This window comes from Mangifera indica, chromosome 1 (genome assembly GCF_011075055.1).
Source record: "Mangifera indica cultivar Alphonso chromosome 1, CATAS_Mindica_2.1, whole genome shotgun sequence".
In the NCBI taxonomy this organism is placed as follows: Eukaryota; Viridiplantae; Streptophyta; class Magnoliopsida; order Sapindales; family Anacardiaceae; genus Mangifera; species Mangifera indica.
The window spans coordinates 4,616,740-4,636,804 of NC_058137.1; the positions used below are offsets into that span (position 1 = coordinate 4,616,740).

Sequence of the window (20,065 nt, forward strand, 5' to 3'; positions counted from 1 at the left end):
TATTTTTTAAATTTCTTTTAAAATAGATAATGTAAAATGAATCATTATTAAATAATTAAGAGTTGGAACAAGTAAAGTGGCATTACCCGAAAAAAAAGCCTAGATATATATAATCTAATTTGTAAACTTGATTTTTCAAAATATGAAGGTGTAATTTAAAAGAGTTTAAACATGCACAGTTAATTCAATAATTTGTTTTTCTAAATTGTATAGGTTTTATTAAAGGACAAATGTTGTCCTAAAATCCAATTTTCTAGTTAGACCATAAAAGATTAAATAGTCCAGTATTTATGTGTGATAGTCTAATGGCCAAAAGTATATTCCCCAGCTTTCACCCATCAAATTTTAAAAATTTAAATTTAAAAATTTATTTTTCCGTTAAAATTTTTTATTATAATTACAGATAAAATTATTATTTAACAAAAAAATTTTAAAAATTAAAATTTTATCTCATTTTTCTTATCCGAATTTAAAAAGCTAACAGTTTTTTTTTATCTAAGGTTTAAAAAATTATCATTTTCCCTTAAGGTTTTTTTTTTATCTCCAGCCACCTCCTCTGTTTCGGCCAACAACCATCTTCCTATTTTGGCTATTTGGCGAGACATCATCGACGGCTGAAGAAATGAACAAAGACAATTTGTCTTGGTTCACGGACATCCTTTAAAGACGATTCTTTTTTTAGACAGATAACCACATTATTAATTGAACAATTGGATAATACTTTTAGGAGTACATAATAAGAACCATAAATATCATTCCTGTTGTACCAAATCATTATAATAATGAAGGAAAAAAAACGTGTGAATAACAGACCGCACAAAACCTGACCAGACCACGTTAAATGAATGTGCATATATATGCACTATTATCTAGCATGCCAAGATTGAAACAAATTGCTGGAGCAAAGCTGAAACTATTGAACTTGTCTAAAGTTTTGTCCTGATTCCTACAGGCGAGAGAAACTAATGAGGTTTACACTGGCCTTATACTTGCTACAGGTCATTCAGTATTTTGGTATTACAATTACTCATTGGTTCGAAACAGTTAACTCTGAGCAACAAATTGCACGACAAATTCTACAAAATAAACTCATCAATTATAGAGACAGTACCTTGGAGGAATGAATATAAACTGGTGGCTAGAGCATAATCTAGTAGAGGCCATCACAAACCGTGTAAAATTCAGATGATGTTCAGGTCCCAGTTTAGGTATTCAGACAGAAGTACTATTGCTCAGAAGTTGACTCCATTGTCTGTGTTGGTGGAGCCGTGACAACAGCTAATGTGAGATCAGGGGGATTGGAATCACCAGCCCTTTCGCGAATCTCCCTGTATTCTTGACAAATGGCACACAAATGGCAAAAGAAATGCGTAACAAAGTCTCCACATGGTGCTTCCTGGATTAGACATCAACATGCAGTGAATCAGGGGCAACTCTTTAGAACAAAAATATCATCATAAACCATATATCAGACAGCAATTCTTTTATCATGACAACAGTAAATATGAACAGAACTGGTCATTATAAACAACATTTAGAATCCAACCGAAAGGGCATTAGTATGAATCTCCACAAATTTTTTCTAAGCAGAAAGTAGTTAATTGCCCACAGAAAACTATTCTGACACCTTTACACCAATGTGCAAAGGAAAAAAAACTCAGCAGGTTCTAGAAATCTTAGATGACAACACAAGATAAAGAATCAAATCTGTTACAAGAATCAGGGGTAAATCCAAAAATTTATTTTTGAACCTGTCTAAACCATTATTAAAGTGGCAAACAGTCATGAATAACTATTAGTGCAGAAGTATTAGATAACTTATTTAGTTATTGACAGAGTACGGAAGTTGATAATCAAATTTTCAGTTTGGTCTCTAGTTCTTGCAACACACAAGAAAAGTTATTCACTCATCCTCAAATAGGGTGGTTGCAAAAGAACAACCCACCAGACTTATGAGCTAACAGCATCAAACCGTGAGAACTAGAAAATAGAAATAAAAAAAATAACTAAAACAGAAAAACATGTCTGTTCTTTCAAAATTACTGAAGTTGATTAATGAGAATCTGAGAACATGTGGGTCTTTCAAAGTAACTTTCTTCTCCTGTTCTTGTTCATAGTTTTCCCCTCATAGCCCAAAGTTTTAGCTTATTTTCTTTCGATAAGAAACTGATTGATATATTCAATGAAAGAAATTTACAGAAATTGAAAACATTTGCCACAAATACACTTGATCTGCTGATAGGGGGGCACTTGCCCTTATCTTATAGGTTAGGTTTTATTATAAAATAAATAAATAGGGTTGTCAAGAAAAAAGGGAGAAAATTAGGGAATTTTGAGCAACTTTAGGGTTCTAGGTAACCTTAGGTTGATTGTGGGACGACCCTGGCTTCTCGTATAGCCAGAAATGGGATGAACAAGAAAGTCAAATCTAGGGACTTAGATGACACCAAAGCCCACAAAGAAGCCAAAAACTTGGCTTTGTCCCATTAAGAATGAGTGTCCTCTTGACTTTTGCCTTAAAAAAATTCTTCTACTTCTTTCTAGGAAAATTATCCCCAAAACAAACAAACACGCACAACCCCACAAAATTTTCGCCTTTTAATTACCCTTAAGAACATGACATCTTTCTTTAAAATAAGAACAAGAGGAAGAGGCTACCCATCAAAGATTAAGGCATAAATCATATTCATCCACGTGTCAAGCAATAGGACATTGCAAAAAGAGGTGGGCTACACTTTTATGCATATAAGAGAGAAAGGAAAACAATATTAATTTTGCAAGGAGCCATAGACCAAGCCAAAATCTTTACCTTACCAGAAATTTTAGCTTCCAAATTAAAGTGTAAATTACTGCAATGACTATTAACAATTACTATTTATGTCACTATTTAAAGCAACTAATTACTTAAAAATTCTCAAATGCGCCATTAAATAATTGACTTTTGAAATCCGAGCTGAATGTCAAATGTAGTTGTTTACCAATCTAAATTTTTTAAAACTACTAATTTTTCAAAACTGTCATCCATTACCTTCGTGCAACATCAGTTGCTTCACTAGATGCATAGTTAAAATATAAATACCATAATTACATCAGTTCAAAGTGATGGTTCAAAAGAAGCTCTTCACAAGATCAGACTGTGTATGATGACCTTGTGGTGGTTTAAAGCTGCAGGTTTAATAGTATTGCTGTTATTTTCCTGCTTTGGGTGCTTTTTGATAAAGATCAATAGAAGAACTTCTAAAAAAAATTTAACTGATTGGAGAAATCCAGTGGGAGAAAGTATTTCTTAGAATCTTAGTTAGCAAAGGAATTTTTCCTTCATCTACAGACACTAGTCAGCTGTGTTGATTTTAGATAGGTATTAATTTCAATATTTGTTCCTAGTATTTTATAGGTCTTTTTCCTGGACTACCGGTTCATTTATTTGTAATCTATTCAGCATTAATTTATATATTTTTATACATTTAAAAATATGAGACTACATAAAAAATATGCCTCAAAATAATACCTGCAGATTATACTTTGCCCGTAGTGCCCTGCGGTAACCACAAGCATAACAAGCAACAAAGCATCCAGGCAAACCCAACAAAATGCCATCAGTCAACAAACAACATATAGTATTGACAAAAGCCCACAAAATAAAATGGGTCATGCATGATCCAGCAAAAGTTCCTGAACCCAAGAACTCTGCATTCTTTCCAAACACAAAACAAGGGCAGAATAGAACTAAGCAACCTGTACAAAGAAAACAAATTAGTCAGTTAAGGATTCTTACTTTGGATTACAATATTGTAATACTTTCATATGAATGACAAGCAGAAAATATATACGTGTCCATTGATGATTAAAAGTCTTCAAAAGAGATCATTTGGGCATAGACTAGGTTCAGGCTGAACTCACCCAAATTTTCAATGCCTAAAAGCTAAACAATTAAAGTTGAAAAGTGTAATGTTGGGAAAAAAATACTTAAGGTGTAAAACAGATTATAGAGTAAAAATGATATTGCAGCAAGAAAAGGAAAAAACATCAAAGCACACAGCCTTCATCCATCAAAATACTTCGCATCAACCAAATGGTAACCTCTTCTTTATCCCAAATTTCACATGCAACAAACAAACAAAGCACAATATAATCCACATAGACGCAAAACAGTAAAAAGACAAGGCCACATAATATACTAACCAAACAATAGAGTAAAATATGATTCACAGTCTCTCTATATTCTTTACACATCTAACATCTTTTTAATTACAAGCTTGTTTTTATTAATAAATATCCGATAGGCAATCACACTTCTTAACAACAAATTTAAAAAGGGAAAAAAACGAGTTACTTTTGTGACTCAAAATGCAAAAGAAAATAGTTCAAAAACCGTTTTATTTGTTCATTTTTAAACTTAAGTGGCACCTTCATAATTTTCCTTCTGATAAAATCAAGGTCACAGGGCATAAAGTAGCATACAGCTCTGCATATCATCGCAGCAAGCGCAGATGCCAGATGCCCACTGTACAGGTGAATCGTTCAGGTGATGAGAAACTGCAAGCCCTTTGTGCGGAACAATCTCAGCTTCTGAATCCGACTGTCCCAACGGAATATAAGGAGGTGGCACATAACCACCTTGGCTTTTCATCTTTTTTCAACTAGCAAAACAGATACGTGTGTTAACAATTCCTCCAATTGCTTCAGTAATGTTCTGAAAAGACAATAAAAACCTAGTTGATAAAAAATAAAACATATAGAATCTGAAATCATGACATAACTGAATCAAATTATCAAAGCATAAAATCAATGCCCAATAATCTAACAGCAGGTAATAGGAAACATTAAAATTATAGAATTATTCAAACTTTTGTCTAAAAAAATAGAACCAAAAAATACAAATGACTTCAGTTCCTCCAAAAATTCAGTGTTAATAATTGACCTCCATAACTTGATCACAGATGACATCGTGAACATGAGTATCAAGACCCATACGACAACGTCCAGTAAATTTCTCAAAACAAGATTCAAATGCATCATACACAATCACTGAATAATACTAAATTACAAATTCATAAAAAAAAAAATTATATAGAACCAAATATGCGATACGAACCCGAAGAATTCAAGAAAATAGTTTGTTGAGAAATAAAGGGGAGCGTAGTCTCGGAGGTCTTACCGCAATTCGCAGACGATAATTCCGATCGTAGTAAGAAATAAGCAAAAATAAAATATTACTTATATAATATTTTGAGTAAATTACATAATGACACCCAAGGTTTTGCCTTAGAAATGTTACTCCTCAGTTATAATAAATAACCATTTTTTCACCCAAAATCAAATTCAATAAATAAAATTATCATTCTATCTTAATTATTTTATTTTTCAAAATTATCATATAATCTTAAATTAAAATAACAAAAATAACTCTTTAAATATTTAAATTACATAAGAATCTACTAAATTCTTTTTCCTTGCACTCTCATCCCCTTTTTTTCTCTTCCTATAAGGAAGAGAAACTATAATATATAATTTATATTTAAAGGGTAATTTATACTTTATAAAAATAATATTAAAGGTGTTAATAAATTTTAAAAACAGGAAGGAGTGTTTTTAAAATTTAAAAGAAAAATAACAGTTTCACTTTTAAATAATCGAACATAATATAACAAATTAGTAATATAAATTTTATATTATATACTATTAAAACTATAAAATAATTTTAAAATATATGAAGACAAATATGATAATTTTCAAAAGAGTGACGAGTTTTAAAAGATTTCAACGATTGATTTACAAGTTTTCAAATGTTTTTAAAATTTAAATTGTTATATTTAAAATATTTGAATCTGATCTATATAAAAGTTATCTTTCTATTTATTCTTAAATTTAAAATGATAGAGATGAAATGTTAATTGCACATACGGGTGTTGTTATTATGTAAACAATTGATAGTATTTGAATCATTTATCAATCATGGGTTTAGGTGTAGAGCACAGAGTAATTGGATTTGGATTTTGAGAATATTTGATACCATATATGCACCTTGATTAACATTCATGGTCACATCAAACCCAAGTTCGTCGACCGGAATATTATCCAATTCATCACCATGATTGGAGCATCCTCAATTGATACGTTTGATACGTTTTCCTTCTGTCTATAAACTCACTCCTGTGTAGTTTCTGGCACTTTCAACTCCATTCTCCTCAAAGATGAGAGCAATATTTGTCTGGGCAGTTCTCTCAACAGCGACTAAGGCTGTTTCATTTCTCCTGTTGGCTGCTGTATCTGTTTCACTTTTTGTTGGTATCAGCTTTGCGGTCTGCACAAACAGAAAATATATATATATATATATATATATATATTGGTAGTTTCGTCTCTCATCTGACATTTTTTACGGTGAATCTTTACTTTCTTACTTGGAATTTCACTTTTTACCACTCTTTAGAGGCATCATAATTTACTTGCATTAAACTCTGCCAAACTGACCACCATAATCTGAAATCCTCACATTTCTCCCATTTAGGAAAATTGGTATGTAACTTTTCCAGAAAGAGGCTGTTCTCACATCTTATAAACCTATGCAAGGAATTTGAAAAATCGCAAACTGACATCAGGATTGTGATATTAGTACCACATCATTCTGCTATATTAAGGAAAAGAAGGATATTAGACGTATTTATTTTAAAAATATAATAAATACGTATTTATATATATATATTATTGTGTGATTAAGTATATATAATTTTATTATAAGAGATTATTAGAAACTAGCATTTTTATTATTTTGTTAAAACTTCTCTATGCGGCAGCTTAAAATGGAATTCTTAAGTAATTTCTATGAAGCTTTCAAACCAATCAATGCAAGTGAATTTCTGAATGAAATGGTGAACTATGATCTATAAAAGATGATTATATTTTTGATGTTGTTATTGATTGATCAATAAGGTAGAATAAAATCGGTACACCAAACTATTTTGCAAACCAAATCGTGTTTTTTGAACGATTTAATCCAATTTTATGGTTTGAATTTATTTCATACACTGCTATTTAATACTCTCACTCATTGTACAATGTGAGATTTATCTAAAGTGTTACATTCATCTCCTTTTTTTCACATGAGTTAATGTCTTTATAAAAGTTTATTTTACTATAGTTCAAGATGACACGCAGATTAACTCTGATAACAATTAAGACTTGCTCTATCATAACTCAAAATAACTAATTCGCCCTCTTATAGGACTCATCATCTTCATTGAGGTTTGTTTTGCCATAACTCAAAATGACATGTAGAATAATTCTGATATTATTTATAATATTTCTGATCTGATAGTTTATTTCACCATTAAGATATTATTCATTTTAGATATACTGTTTATCATAATTTTATTTTTCAATTTTATAATAAAAGACACATCTCCATATCCCAAGGGTTCACAAATTGTTTAACAAGTGGTTTTTTAACATCCTCACGCAATGTAGATAGAATAGACATGTATACCTGATGTCTCTATTTTATTTTGACAAGATAAAATTTACATAAAAATGTCACATTTATTAAGCCTAGATTTCGGTATTGTTAATCGGCAAGTTTTAAACTTTGTTTATTTTCAAATTTTTATTTAATATTTTTAAATAATTTAATTCTCTAATTATAATATTTGTAGTTAAATAATTACTAACTAATGCGAAGAATCAATCCGGTCTATTAAGGCAACCCCAAACACGACCGTTGAAGGAGCCTGTGATGTTTGGAATTATAATATATTAAGAGTTGGTTTCTGTCGCCTGTGTTGATCAAGTCCCACCAACTTCACTATCATATTAGTTTTTATTACTCCTTCCCCCAAAGAATACGATAATTATTTATATATACTAATTTAATAAAATATAAGAATAATTTATATTAATAATGATAATCTATGTAGCATAAAAAAAAAAAAAAACGCTCAACGGAAGCACCCTAAAAATTACACCAATCCCTCAATACCTGTAATTTAAAGCCTGAGCTTAAACTTACAGCTACTACTTTGAATACTAATGGAGTTATCTGCGGTTAAGCTATCTACCACCAGATTGCACCTCACTGCAAATTTGACCTTCATCAGCTTCAATTTCCCAAGTTTAACCCTCACGGGCTGATCAACCTTCAGATCCAATGGCACATTCCCACTCTGTTGCTGCTGCTGCTGTATTGATGTAGCCAAAGCTGTGGCGTTTTGCGTTTGCCCTGTCAATGGCAAATTAAGCACCGTTGTGTTTTGATGGCCCTGGTAGAATTTTGGAATGGAGCCTTCACATAGTTGCGTGTCTGAGTACCACACAGTTATATGGCTCCCCCCTTCGTAATATATTCCTATTTTCTTGTTCGGATTTGTTGCAGTAATGGTGACATTAAACGTCGCCTCTAAGCTCGAATCGCTGGAAAAATTGAACTCGGTTATTTGCATTCGGTCGACCGAATATTTTGGTATCTTCGGCTGGAAGACAAGGTACAAGATTCCAAGAGTAATTGCGATGGCGATTATGAGGAGAAGAAGAAGAGAAATAGTCCAACAGAAGAACTTGCAGCAGCAACTTCTTTTCTTTTTGGGAGGTCTTGAGTGAACCACAGGAAGAGTTCTTTGAATTAATGGAGGAACATGTGGATCATCTTGGGGAGCTGATTGATCAGATTTTGAAGAGCCTCGTGGTACCAACGGAACCGTTGGTGGTGTGTGCTGGGCCTCGACGTCTTCTTGCACTGGATGGATTTTCTGTTGATGATCCGCCATTGATGAGTTTAAGGAAGAAAGCTGCAGAAAATATCTGTCTGTTTGTTAGATGCCGTAATGAATTTATAGAAGAAAAGCTTGAAGCTTTTGTCGATTAAGTCAAATACGCGGATGGTTAAGGCTTCCTTTGTACGACTTCAATTTGGAGGTTTTATATTCAAGGCACGTATTTTCATACGTTTCTTAAAATCCAATAATGCGTCTTTCGCCAAAGTCCTTTCATACACCCTCACAAATTACGATTCAACATTGACCTTTTTTAATGCAGTCCCGACACGTGTGAATGAGACCCAAATGTTTGCAATTTTCCTTTCCTTCTTTGAATCATGTATTGCCTTCTTCCGTCATTATTACAATCATTATCAAATATGAAAATAGTCATGTTTTAACTAATCTTAGGTTGTAGTGCTCAATTTTTACAAAAACAAGTATGCTTGCAACGCCACGTGGCTTAAGAATAAATTAAATAAAAATTTGTATAGATCGCAAATGGGAAAATAACGCCTTTCGGACTACGAACTATCGTATTTTTTAATTAAAATAATCAAAGTTTATTTTTTTTTAAGATTTAAAATTTTTTATTAGATGAATTGAATTTTTATTTTTTATTTAAAACATTGAATAAATATAATTAGATTAAAAACAAGAAAAATAATTTGATACATTCAAAGAAAATAATAAAAGCTTAAATAATTTAATAAAAAAAATCTAAAAATTAGATTATCTTATTAGAAAATTTCGAAATTTAAATTATTTTAATAAAAAAATAATATCTTCAATTAAAAAAATAAATGATAATTCGTTATCTCCATATATTATTATCATGATTGGAGGTGTTAAACTACACGTATAACAACCAATCGTCACCATTGGTGGTTGTGGTCGACAGGGGCACATTTGTAACTATATCAATATTTTTTGTTTTATAAATAATTAAAAATCTATTTTATTAAACATAAATTCTAGATTTTGATAATAAAAAATTTTGAAAAATATGTTTGATCAAATAAGAATAGTATATATACAAAATTATATTCCAACTTTAAGATTCTTTAATAAGATCTTAATCACTTATTAAATAAATTTTTTTGGTTTTATTTTTTTTTTCCGTTTAAAGGCGCATGTTTTTCATTTTTTAAACTAATGACCTGTAAATCTGATTAAACGTTTTTTTTAATAATTATAAAGAAATTTAATCATTTACACGGCACGCAACACGTGTAGCTTTCTAGAAGTGTTACAATTTCAAAATTAGACTTTACAAACCACGCTGCCGCTTTATTATAAATTATTGTCTTACAAGTATAATCATAAATAATCTTAATTAAAATTATAATAAAAAATTATCTAATCATAAAATATAAATAAAATTCTAAACCCCTTTTGGCGCATTCGGTTTGAGTAGAAAGGATAAAAAATTGATTTAAAGATATATTATTTTAAAGATTATTAGGTATAAATTATAATAAATAATTATTATATTTAGTTAAAAATAATAAAAATATTAAAATATTATTTTACTAAATTTTTTATGTTATTTGTTATGTTATTTAAAAACAAGATTATATTTATCATAAAAAATTAATAAATAAAAAATATAATTATAATATAATCAAGATTATATTAGTAGTATTTTAATATTTAAAATAGAGGTGATAATAAAATTTATTTCTTATATTATATGTTATATCATTATTGATAATAAAAAATTACAAGAATCTTTTATGATCTATCAACTAAACATCTTCTAAAAATAATAAATTATAAAAAATAAATTGTCAGATAATCTTTTTTATACCTCAACCAAACCTACCTTTGTTGTAATCAACCAAAGAAATATATTTGAATCGAAAGTTCCTTTGATGTTTTAATAATAAGACATTAGAGGTATTCAAAATTATTCGATAATCGAACCAAACTGGGTTTTGAACCAAAAACCTAACCCAAAAATATGTTATTTGAAAAACAAGTTTGGATATCGATTCAAAAATATAGAAAAACCAATTTTTTTGTTCAGTTACTAATTTGTTTAATTTTTAAAACTAGTTAATCGGATGGAATTAGTTTTTAAAAAGTTGAATAAAATTTTAATAAAATATTAAATATATTTTTAAAAAAATTAGAAAAATAATAAAATTAGATAATTTTTTAAAATTCAATTTAAAAATTAATTAACTGAAAATTTTATTCTATTAATTGTTATTTTTAATTCAATTCAAAATTAATTAATCTTTAAATCAACTTACTTTCTATTCATAATTTTTTTTTTCAAATAAAAAATTTAATTCAATTTAAAAAAATTTTCGAACCCCAGCGGGACATGAGAGGGGTGAGTGAAATTGCCAATTTAAAAGAAAAAGCCAAAGTCAAAGTCAATGTTGTGGTCTGCAGAAACTTTACATAATTCAATGACTGAGTCAATGTTTGTTTTATCTATTTTGATTTTACTTTTCTTTTCAACCAATAGTTCCTAATTCTCTTGGTTTTTTAAAGGGTGGGCAACTAACTCTTGTTGATCTCATCTCATCCATGTCGTCACCAATTCATTATTATACAACATACTGAAAAATAAACAAAGCCGAGTCTCCCACGTGGATATAAATTAAACCAAATTACAACATTTATTAACTCAAGTCTAATTTAAATAAAAAATATTTTGATTTAAATTTAATTTAAATTTATTAAATCAAAATTAAAATAATTTGGATTCAACGAAAATAAAAAATAGTCGATTTGAATTTTATTTAAGTTTATAGTTTAAATTTATAATTTAAAATTATGGTTTGAGTATGTGACTCTAGTTCACGATTATTAACAAAATAACATTATTTTATTCAATAATAACTAAATAGTATTGTTTTATTAATTGTTTGATATAACTCAAATCAAATGACATGTCAAAATAGAGTTGGATCGAGTCATCCCTAATAGGACTGGACTCGAGCCGAGCCAGCTTGAGCTCGAGCTCGGCTCGGCTCGGTTTGAGCCCGAAACGAGCTGGCTCGGGTTGGCTCGGTATATATTTTTTTAAAATTTTTTTATATAAAACGATGTCGTTTTGATCCATATATATACAAAACGGTGTCGTTTTAATATGAAAAATGAGCCGAGCGAGCCATAACCGAGCCGAGCTGAAAACGAACCTAACTCGAACCGGCTATTAAAAAACCGAACTGAGCCCGAGCTGGCTACGAGCTGAGCTCGGCTCGGCTCGAATCCAGCCCTAATCCCTAGCTCACGAATCGGCTCAAGTTGAACTCCTTATAATTTAAATTCGATTTAGTTTTAAAAATAAATTGACTTTCTCAATTCAATTTTAATTTAAATTTAAATTAAATGAATTTAAGATGAACCAACTTTTAAAATTAGGATAATTAAATTATAATGCATCCTAGTTATGATGGTATGTCATCTGAAACTTTAATAAAACGATAATTTTTATAATTTTAAATTAAAAAACTTATTTATTTATGCGCATCTACCTTTATGGATAAAAATTATTACATGGAAAAGATAAGGTAATCATTTTCACTGATTTAAAAAAAAAAAAGTGAATTATATTTTTTCACTCAAGATTAACCTTAAAACATTTATTTATCTTTAGTTGATATAAATAATATTTTTTATTTAAAAATTAATTATATTAATAAAATAATATTATTAAAGAGTAAAATTATTATTTTATTTTTCTAAATTATTATGTAATCTTAAGTAAACAAAAATTAAAAATACTATTATAAATATCTTAAATGACTTAAGAAGTCCCTTATTTCATTTTCCTTTCACTCTAATTCTTTCCTTTCTTCCTATAAAGATGAGTCTCTTTATTATATAATTGTATATTAAAAAGATAAACTATAATTTAAAAAGAAATGGGAGTCTTTATAAAATTTTTAGGGGCTATAAAAAATTTTAAAAAGTTTTAGATCTTTTGGAAATATTTTTGTCCTTTAATAGTTTAAAAAATGATAATTACACCCCTAATGCAACAAAGTTTTTAAATTGTTAAATTATTATATTTGAAACATTTGGATATGATAAAAATTTTAGTTTTTTAATTTTATTTTTAATATTAATCGATAGTATAATTACTATTTTGTTTTTATACTGTTAAATTATTTTAACAAAATTAAAGTTTGGGTAGAAAAATATTGCTTGTGCCAAATAAAGGTGAAAAAGTATAAAGTGTTTTTAGATCAAACTTTAGGTGCGAAAATGTTGTTTACTCAAAAAAATCATCTCAAAGTGCTATTCTTACCAATCACAATCATTTTTTAATTATTTTTCCATTTCTTGTGCTCTCTCCTGTAAAACCTAATTCGAAAGAGAAAACAACCATGGACTTTTCCTTGAATTGGTCTTCGTTATAAAGGTCAACGCCTTAAAGGGGATCAATAAGTCTGCAATGTTATGAATGTTGGATAGGATTTTAGGTCTTATGCTCGAAAGCACCTTGTTATTGTCTTCATTAGAGGAGCCCTTAAAAGGAATAAGTAGATCCATGGTATGATGCACATTATTGAGGATGTTGGATCTTTTACCCAAAGGCACCATGGCGTTGCCCTTGATAACAAAAATGAGAGATGGTTGTATGACATGTTTGAGACCTTATAATAGCCAACAGTTGAGAGGAAATTAAAGTCTTTGTCATGGCTATTGGGGCAATAATTTTAAATCATTGGATCAGCATATTAATTAGGGTTTGATTCAAGTGAGTTTGTTTAGGCTCAAAACAAATTTTGCTTGAACACACTTAAATATGAATATAAGATAACAGACCTAAACTCGAATATGAGCTTGGGAGTACAAATGAAAATGAACCCAAACCCAAACCAAAACAAGTGTCTTGCTTAGCTCGCTCGAATTAGTTTTGTTAATAAATAAACTCTGAAAAGATGTCATATAGTTGAGCTTGAAATGCGAGCCTAAAGTCGATCAAAGTGAATCCGAGCTAAGTGTGAGTCAATCACGAACACAAAAATAATGAAATGAGTCAAACATGAACACATGTTCGTGAGTTTGAGCCTCAACTCATCAAAAACTAGTGAAAAATGAGTTGGGACCTTTTTGGGCTTGACTCGACTTGTATTTAGCCCTATCAATGATATTCGTTATATCACTAATAGTGTTCTTTAGTCGTGTTATTGTCCCAAGTGTTGGTGGTTGTATTTCTGTTTCTGGTGTAGGTTGATCTTAAACAACATGTTTATATTGTTCTTTAGGGATGACATTTTGATTGGCCTTGAGGACCTCACCATTGAGGGTCTTCTTTATTCTTCTTCCACGAAAATGTTGAGAAGGATGTCTCGACTATGATTAACAGAAGAACAAAGAATGACTTTCTTTGATAAATTTTTCTTTGATAAATTTTTCTTTTGTGAGAGGCTTTTGAAAAAAGGACTTGTTGAAGATAGATGAAATAGGAGATATTTTCAAAATTTCTTGAAGAGCTTGTTTATGTCTTTCTTCTAGTACTAAAATATTGATATAAAAATTTGTACCAATAAGTAGTATGTAAGATCAAGGATATGACCTTATACAATGAATTAAATTGAATAGTAAAGTTTAATGTAGAGATTATAGAGATAATAATGTTTTAACATGGTTCAAACCGATGTTCGAGAATCTATGTTTATGGATATTTTATTTGCGTTTCTGGAAGATATAACATTACATTGATATGAGTTAAAAAAGAATTGTAAGGTAAAATTGTGTAGATAAGATTGTGCATATATCAATAATATCTAGTACAATAAATTTAAACTTCAAATCTTATTCTTCCATAAGATAATTAAGTAATTTCAATTTGGTAGAAAACAATTACTTTCCTATAGATGAGGGATGGAATATACAAATAATCTTTATTAATAAAAAAAATTGAGTTTATCACATTGAAGATATCCTAAGGATTTACATTTCACTCTTAGAAGGCGTTTGGTTAAGAGACATTAAAAATTACTCCGGTAATTTATCTTTTATTACTTATATTATTTGGTTTATAAGTAATAAAATATTCTGATAATATTCTATTACCAATAGTAATGTGATAGATAATATAAAAAACAATCTGATTACTATCTTTATCTTAAATATTAAAAAATTATTAAGATAATCTTTATTTTATTATAACTATATCGTTATTTATTAATTGTTTAAGGCAAAAATAATCTCATTTTTAATTAATATAACAAATAACATAAATAAATATTTTAAAATAATTATATGCAAAAGTATTTAAATAAAATAATATACTAGTATTCATTTATTATCCTTAACCAAACACAATAATTATTTATATCTATTCAATTTATCAAATTTTATCAAACATAATAATAATTTATATTCAATAATCTATCTTTAAAATAATTCTCAAATTTTAATAATAAAATATTCTCATAACTAAACATCTTAGTGTTTGATTATTTTAACACTTAAATTAGAGGGTCATAATTTTATTTTTGAATTTCAAAAACCTCAAGAAGAATCTTGTTGCTTAATCGCAAGAGGCAAAATATTAACCGATGTGAAAAATGACAACATACCATAGAATCCCTGAGCCACTACAAGTTCATGGAATAATATATAAGGGTGATGATCAAATTGTAAGTTTAAGGCATTTGCCTACCACTATTTTGTCAGTATGCTTTAGTTTTTCACTTCAAGATGATCGACTTCAACACTAGAAACTAACACAATTACTGGTGAACGAATAAGGAGAACTGGAAAATTTGAACCATTGATACCAATAAAAAGAAAAAATAAAATAAACAAACTAATCTCCGAGAATAGACTATATATTATCCTCAACATCTATTTAAGAATACAATTATGAATAAACTATCGACAACAAAAGTGAAGCTCACAACATCATCGCATACAAAGAAAATGTAGTCCACAATATTGCTCTCCTTCCAATTTTGGTAAATACATTCAAAGTCTGTTCACAGTTATTCCCAAATTTATGTTCTAGTATTGCTTTCAGTTGCTGCCTACTACCTGCCTTGGCACTACATTCATGTGAAAACCAAAACTCTGCTAGATCTGAGTACTCCAACAGCATGCACTTTTGATCAACAGAGGCAACTTGCATCCTGTATAAAACATGAAAACATACCACTTTGCCCCGTCAATCCAGATTACTAAAAAAATATTTGATTATTCAACATCAAAGTTTGTTTGCACCGAAAAAATCCTACTTGATGAAAGCAGTTTTTTAAGCTGGATATTATCATAGAAATGGGGTCTACAATGAAAATGTGTGTAGCATAGCGAATAAACAAATTTGGTTCTTTCTTACAGTTGTGTTTTTCTTAATAAATTGCACATGGGGAAGAGGGGGATCAGGAGGCTGTCGGGGAAACTGCCAGGTTTGCAGCCCTCCCTACAGTACTACATTATTTGTCCCCAAAAGCACAACCTAAGCAACTTCTAAATTTTAATCTCAATGTCGAAATCCCCACTAATTTTGATTATATATGCAACAGAATCTAAAATACAGTATAATTCAAACAAACAAATGATACTGTTAGGCAATATTAAAAGAGCAATGTTATGTACATTTATAATGAGTATCAAATTGTGTATCAATGATGATGTGTTATCATATAGTGACAAATCATCATTGGTATCCAATCTGATATACATTTTAAGTACAAAATGTTTTATTGATATCAGAAACAAGAAGTATGATACTCATAGAGATATTCAGAAAAGAAAGGGAGCAAAATACATATCAGTACATCGTTTCTACAGAAAAGGGGGGGAAAAGGCTTACTTTCAATGAAGTTAGAATGAATTTCGTCCACTATTCTGGTTGTCATCAGTTGTGTTTTTTCCAAAGCTGCCAAAAGGACTAGAATAGGAATCGCTGTAACCCCCACTAGTCCGCCTTGACTGATTTCCACCAAACTCCCCAAATCTGCCTGAACGATCTGACCTATTGGACTCCCCAAATCCACTCGAACGACTAGACCCAGGACCACTAAAGTTCCCAGGTCGATTTCCATAAGAACCAAAGCGGCCAGAGCTAGAGCCACCATATTCACTACCTTTACCAAAACGGCTAAACCCAGAACCCCTGTACCCTCCAGAGCGCCCAAACGCAGAATCCCCCATGCCACTAGAGCGGCCAAAACCCATATCACCATTACGACGATCTCTCATACCCCCATAGCTCCCAGATGGGCCATCCATGTCGCTAAATCCACTTCCTCCCTCAACAGCAATTCTTGGGAGCTGTAAAATTAAAAAGGTAATCGGACAATTAGTCATTTAAGCTGTGGTCATTTTTTATCCAAATTAAACAAGTAACATAAGTGAGACAATTAAATAATCATCGGAGAAGACAAGAAAAACATGTACTGGAGCACAAGATTATAATGCTATCGACAAGTATAAGAATTATCAAGAAGGATCTATATACATCGGCTGATCTTATTATTCTATTCTAATTACACCTGAAATTATACCATGTCAGGCTTAAAATTCCAAAAACAACAAATCAATGCCCCTTAATCAAATTAAAATTCATTTACACTACAAAAAACTTCAAATACAAGAAGTATTTTCATGCAAGTAGTAAAGGGATTTAACCTCAGTAAATCTGCCTCCAACATCTCGTTCGATAGACCTGACAGCTCTGGACTGTTCATGTGTGTAGATTAGAATTGCACTGCCCTTCTTCCCAGCACGGCCAGTTCGTCCTGTTCGATGAACAAACGTTTCTGAAGTGTTTGGAAGCTCGTAATGTATTACCTAATGAGTTAAAATAAAAAAAAGGTGAAGAAGTGAACTCCTGAATACATAGAGAGAAGAATAATAGAAGTTTCATGAACCAGAATGAAGCAAAAAATTTAACATAAAAAAATATTTACTCAAAATAATATAATGTGGGCATAAAATATAACTTCATTCACTGCTTATCACACAAATCTCAAAAACATAATATTAGATCAAGCATGAACTATATCAACTATCCAAAAATAAAACAGGACAACAGATAATCTCTCAATTAAATCAGAAAAGTTGGTCACAGAAATGAGTAATCTAAGTAATGTCGTCATAATTAATGATCCAGAAGACATTATTAGGACTCCAATAGAACTGGGACCTAATGCATCATATATGTCCACTACACATAAGATGAACAATAAAACAAGAATAAGTCTCCCTTCAGATTTTTGAGAATAAAGAATTTATACGTTGGAAAACATGTCTAGTGACTAAGAAGGCAACAAATTATCAAAAAAAAAAAAAAAAGGCTAAAACAAGGATAATAGCACATAACTGACCAGATCAACATTAGGTACATCAAGACCACGTGCAGCAACATCCGTAGCCACCAGTATATTGAAATGGCCCTCTCGAAAGCCTGAGAGGGTCCTTTCCCTCTGACTTTGTGAGATATCCCCATGCAAAGCCTCACATCTATAGTTTCTTGCCATCGCATAGGCCAAACGGTCAGCATCACGTTTCGTCTGAGTGAAAACGATGCACTTTCCTCCTTTAGCATGTTCCTATAACACAAATATCCGATTGTGAGGAGAATAAGGTTTAAATAAAAATTAATCACAAAATAAGCCCCAAAACGATACAACTTTAGCCGTAAACTGAAAGAAGAAACAAAAAAAATGATCTAGATTTGTACCGTTATGAGAGGACCAACAATTGAGGCTTTTGCATACGTGTCTGATGCAATGGAATAGAGGGAAATACCATCAGCCAACTTTTGATCAGATTCTCCAACCTGGGATAAGAATAAAAACATTAGAGCTGTTGAAAATTACAGGATCACAGGATCAGACAACATCAACTCTATTTCAAGAAGCCAACTGTAGTGCCATCTCACCCTTTTTCAAATACATATCCACAAACACAACCAAAGAAAAGAATTACTAAATTCTATCCCAACAAGAATTTCATAAACTAAGCATAAATACAATACATCTCCACACTTACAAGATCAATGGTTAAAGGATTTTTGAGGTACTTATGTGTGAGGTTTCTAATCCAAGGTGGCATTGTTGCAGAGAACATCATACTTTGCCGATTCTGTGGCAACTTGTCCAAGATGGTTTCAACGTCTTCCGCAAATCCAATGCTGAGCATCTGATCAGCTTCATCAAGAACAACAAACTGAACCTCGGACAAGTTGAGAGCACCTCGCTTGATCAAATCAATAATGCGACCAGGTGTTCCAACAGTGATATCAACACCATAATCAAGAGCCCGCATTTGTTGGGATATAGGTGTACCCCCATAAACACAAATGGTGTCCAATCCAGGAGCAGACTCCTGAAATTCCTTCTCCACTTGTTTTGCAAGTTCTCTTGTAGGCGCCAAAACCAAGCACAGAGGATTCCTTCCTCGCCTGCAGAGAACAGTACAGCATAACAAATTAAACCATAATAAAAATTCTTAAATATTTATACATGCAGAATTTTCTTTTTTTTCTTCCTTAAGAATCCAGAAATCCCGGAACCTTGATTTGCAAGCCCATTGAAAAAAATGGAGCTCCAAACCAAGGCCATACAGGTGCCATGATTGGGCTCCAATCCCAGACCTTGTTAAAGCAAACCACAGGCCGAATTGCCAGACAATCCCCCATGGGTGTATATACATATAAAAGTTAATCAGCAGTTTTTGGATACAATTCTAACAACCAAAAGAGACTCTATAAAATTAATATATGTATTAGAAGAGAACAAACCCATGTTTAGCATTGAATTGAATGATTTTATCAAGTATTGGAATCCCGAAAGCAAGGGTTTTGCCAGTCCCAGTTCTAGCTCGACCAATCATGTCCCGACCCTGCATTGCTGGTTCCAACACGGCTCTTTGTATGGGAAACAGCTTGAATATTCCTTTACGGTTCAAAGCACTAATAATTTCTGGAGAAATCCCTAACTTTGATATGTCAAGCCCATCATCTTCCACCACATAATCGTCCACAGCTGACTCAGCATGCCAAGCCGTACTCGCCTTAAAATCCAACTGCCCAGATTTCACATGAAAACCTAAACTCCTGTCCCTCCTAGCCAAAAACCCCATCATTCCAACATCACGGTGAACTACGGCGTCGTTTTGTGAAGGCAAGGGATGTTTGTTGTACAATACGTTTTCGATAGAGCTTAAGGAGGCGGTCAGAGCCCGCCTTGGGGCAAGACAGGATAATGATCTGCGAAGTATTATGCTCATCATTTTGCTTTTCTAGTTCAGAGAGAAAATGAGAAGCGAGGGACTGAGGTTTAGGGTTTTGGAAATGAATGTGAGACCGAGAGAAGGCGATACAAGAAAGGGTTTTGGTAAAA

At 31.0% G+C, this 20,065-nt stretch overlaps 3 protein-coding genes across 6 annotated transcripts; all 3 read right to left on the reverse strand.

Annotated features, from left to right (window-relative positions):
• Positions 1-761: 761 nt before the first annotated feature.
• On the reverse strand, positions 762-5,264 carry LOC123228873 (protein PLANT CADMIUM RESISTANCE 10). 4 transcript variants are annotated; one of them, XM_044654372.1, is made up of 4 exons: positions 5,159-5,264; positions 4,462-4,640; positions 3,509-3,735; positions 762-1,396 (listed from the first exon to the last, which is right to left on the reverse strand). In XM_044654372.1, exons 2-4 carry the CDS (start codon positions 4,628-4,630, stop codon positions 1,226-1,228), a joined length of 567 nt encoding a protein of 188 aa, XP_044510307.1. In that variant the 5' UTR covers positions 4,631-4,640; positions 5,159-5,264; the 3' UTR covers positions 762-1,225. The 4 variants fall into 4 exon arrangements, with proteins under 4 accessions (XP_044510307.1, XP_044510299.1, XP_044510315.1 ...); XM_044654364.1 differs by having other exon boundaries at positions 4,462-4,693; XM_044654380.1 differs by having other exon boundaries at positions 4,462-4,693; positions 5,096-5,176.
• Positions 5,265-7,861: 2,597 nt separating this feature from the next.
• LOC123212856 (NDR1/HIN1-like protein 6) lies at positions 7,862-8,874 on the reverse strand. The gene has a single exon (XM_044632084.1). The coding sequence runs from the start codon at positions 8,754-8,756 to the stop codon at positions 7,980-7,982; it is 777 nt and encodes a 258-aa protein (XP_044488019.1). The 5' UTR covers positions 8,757-8,874; the 3' UTR covers positions 7,862-7,979.
• A 6,660-nt stretch (positions 8,875-15,534) lies between these two features.
• LOC123225675 (DEAD-box ATP-dependent RNA helicase 53, mitochondrial-like) lies at positions 15,535-20,065 on the reverse strand. The gene is made up of 7 exons (XM_044649787.1): positions 19,465-20,065; positions 18,714-19,125; positions 18,403-18,501; positions 18,047-18,271; positions 17,349-17,510; positions 16,531-16,991; positions 15,535-15,847 (listed from the first exon to the last, which is right to left on the reverse strand). Exons 1-6 carry the CDS (start codon positions 19,953-19,955, stop codon positions 16,542-16,544), a joined length of 1,839 nt encoding a protein of 612 aa, XP_044505722.1. The 5' UTR covers positions 19,956-20,065; the 3' UTR covers positions 15,535-15,847; positions 16,531-16,541.

Coding starts and splice junctions, on each gene's coding strand:
- LOC123228873 (XM_044654372.1), bottom strand. CDS start 4,630: ATGAAAAGCCAAGGTGGTTATGTGCCACCTCCTTATATTCCGTTGGGA. Junction 3,736..4,461: donor CTGCGATGATATGCAGAGCT/GTATGCTACTTT, acceptor TTCTTTGTACAG/GTTGCTTAGTTCTATTCTGC. Junction 1,397..3,508: donor GGGCAAAGTATAATCTGCAG/GTATTATTTTGA, acceptor TGTCTAATCCAG/GAAGCACCATGTGGAGACTT.
- LOC123212856 (XM_044632084.1), bottom strand. CDS start 8,756: ATGGCGGATCATCAACAGAAAATCCATCCAGTGCAAGAAGACGTCGAG.
- LOC123225675 (XM_044649787.1), bottom strand. CDS start 19,955: ATGATGAGCATAATACTTCGCAGATCATTATCCTGTCTTGCCCCAAGG. Junction 18,502..18,713: donor ATCCTTTAACCATTGATCTT/GTAAGTGTGGAG, acceptor TTCTTATCCCAG/GTTGGAGAATCTGATCAAAA. Junction 16,992..17,348: donor TTGGAGGCAGATTTACTGAG/GTTAAATCCCTT, acceptor TTAATTTTACAG/CTCCCAAGAATTGCTGTTGA.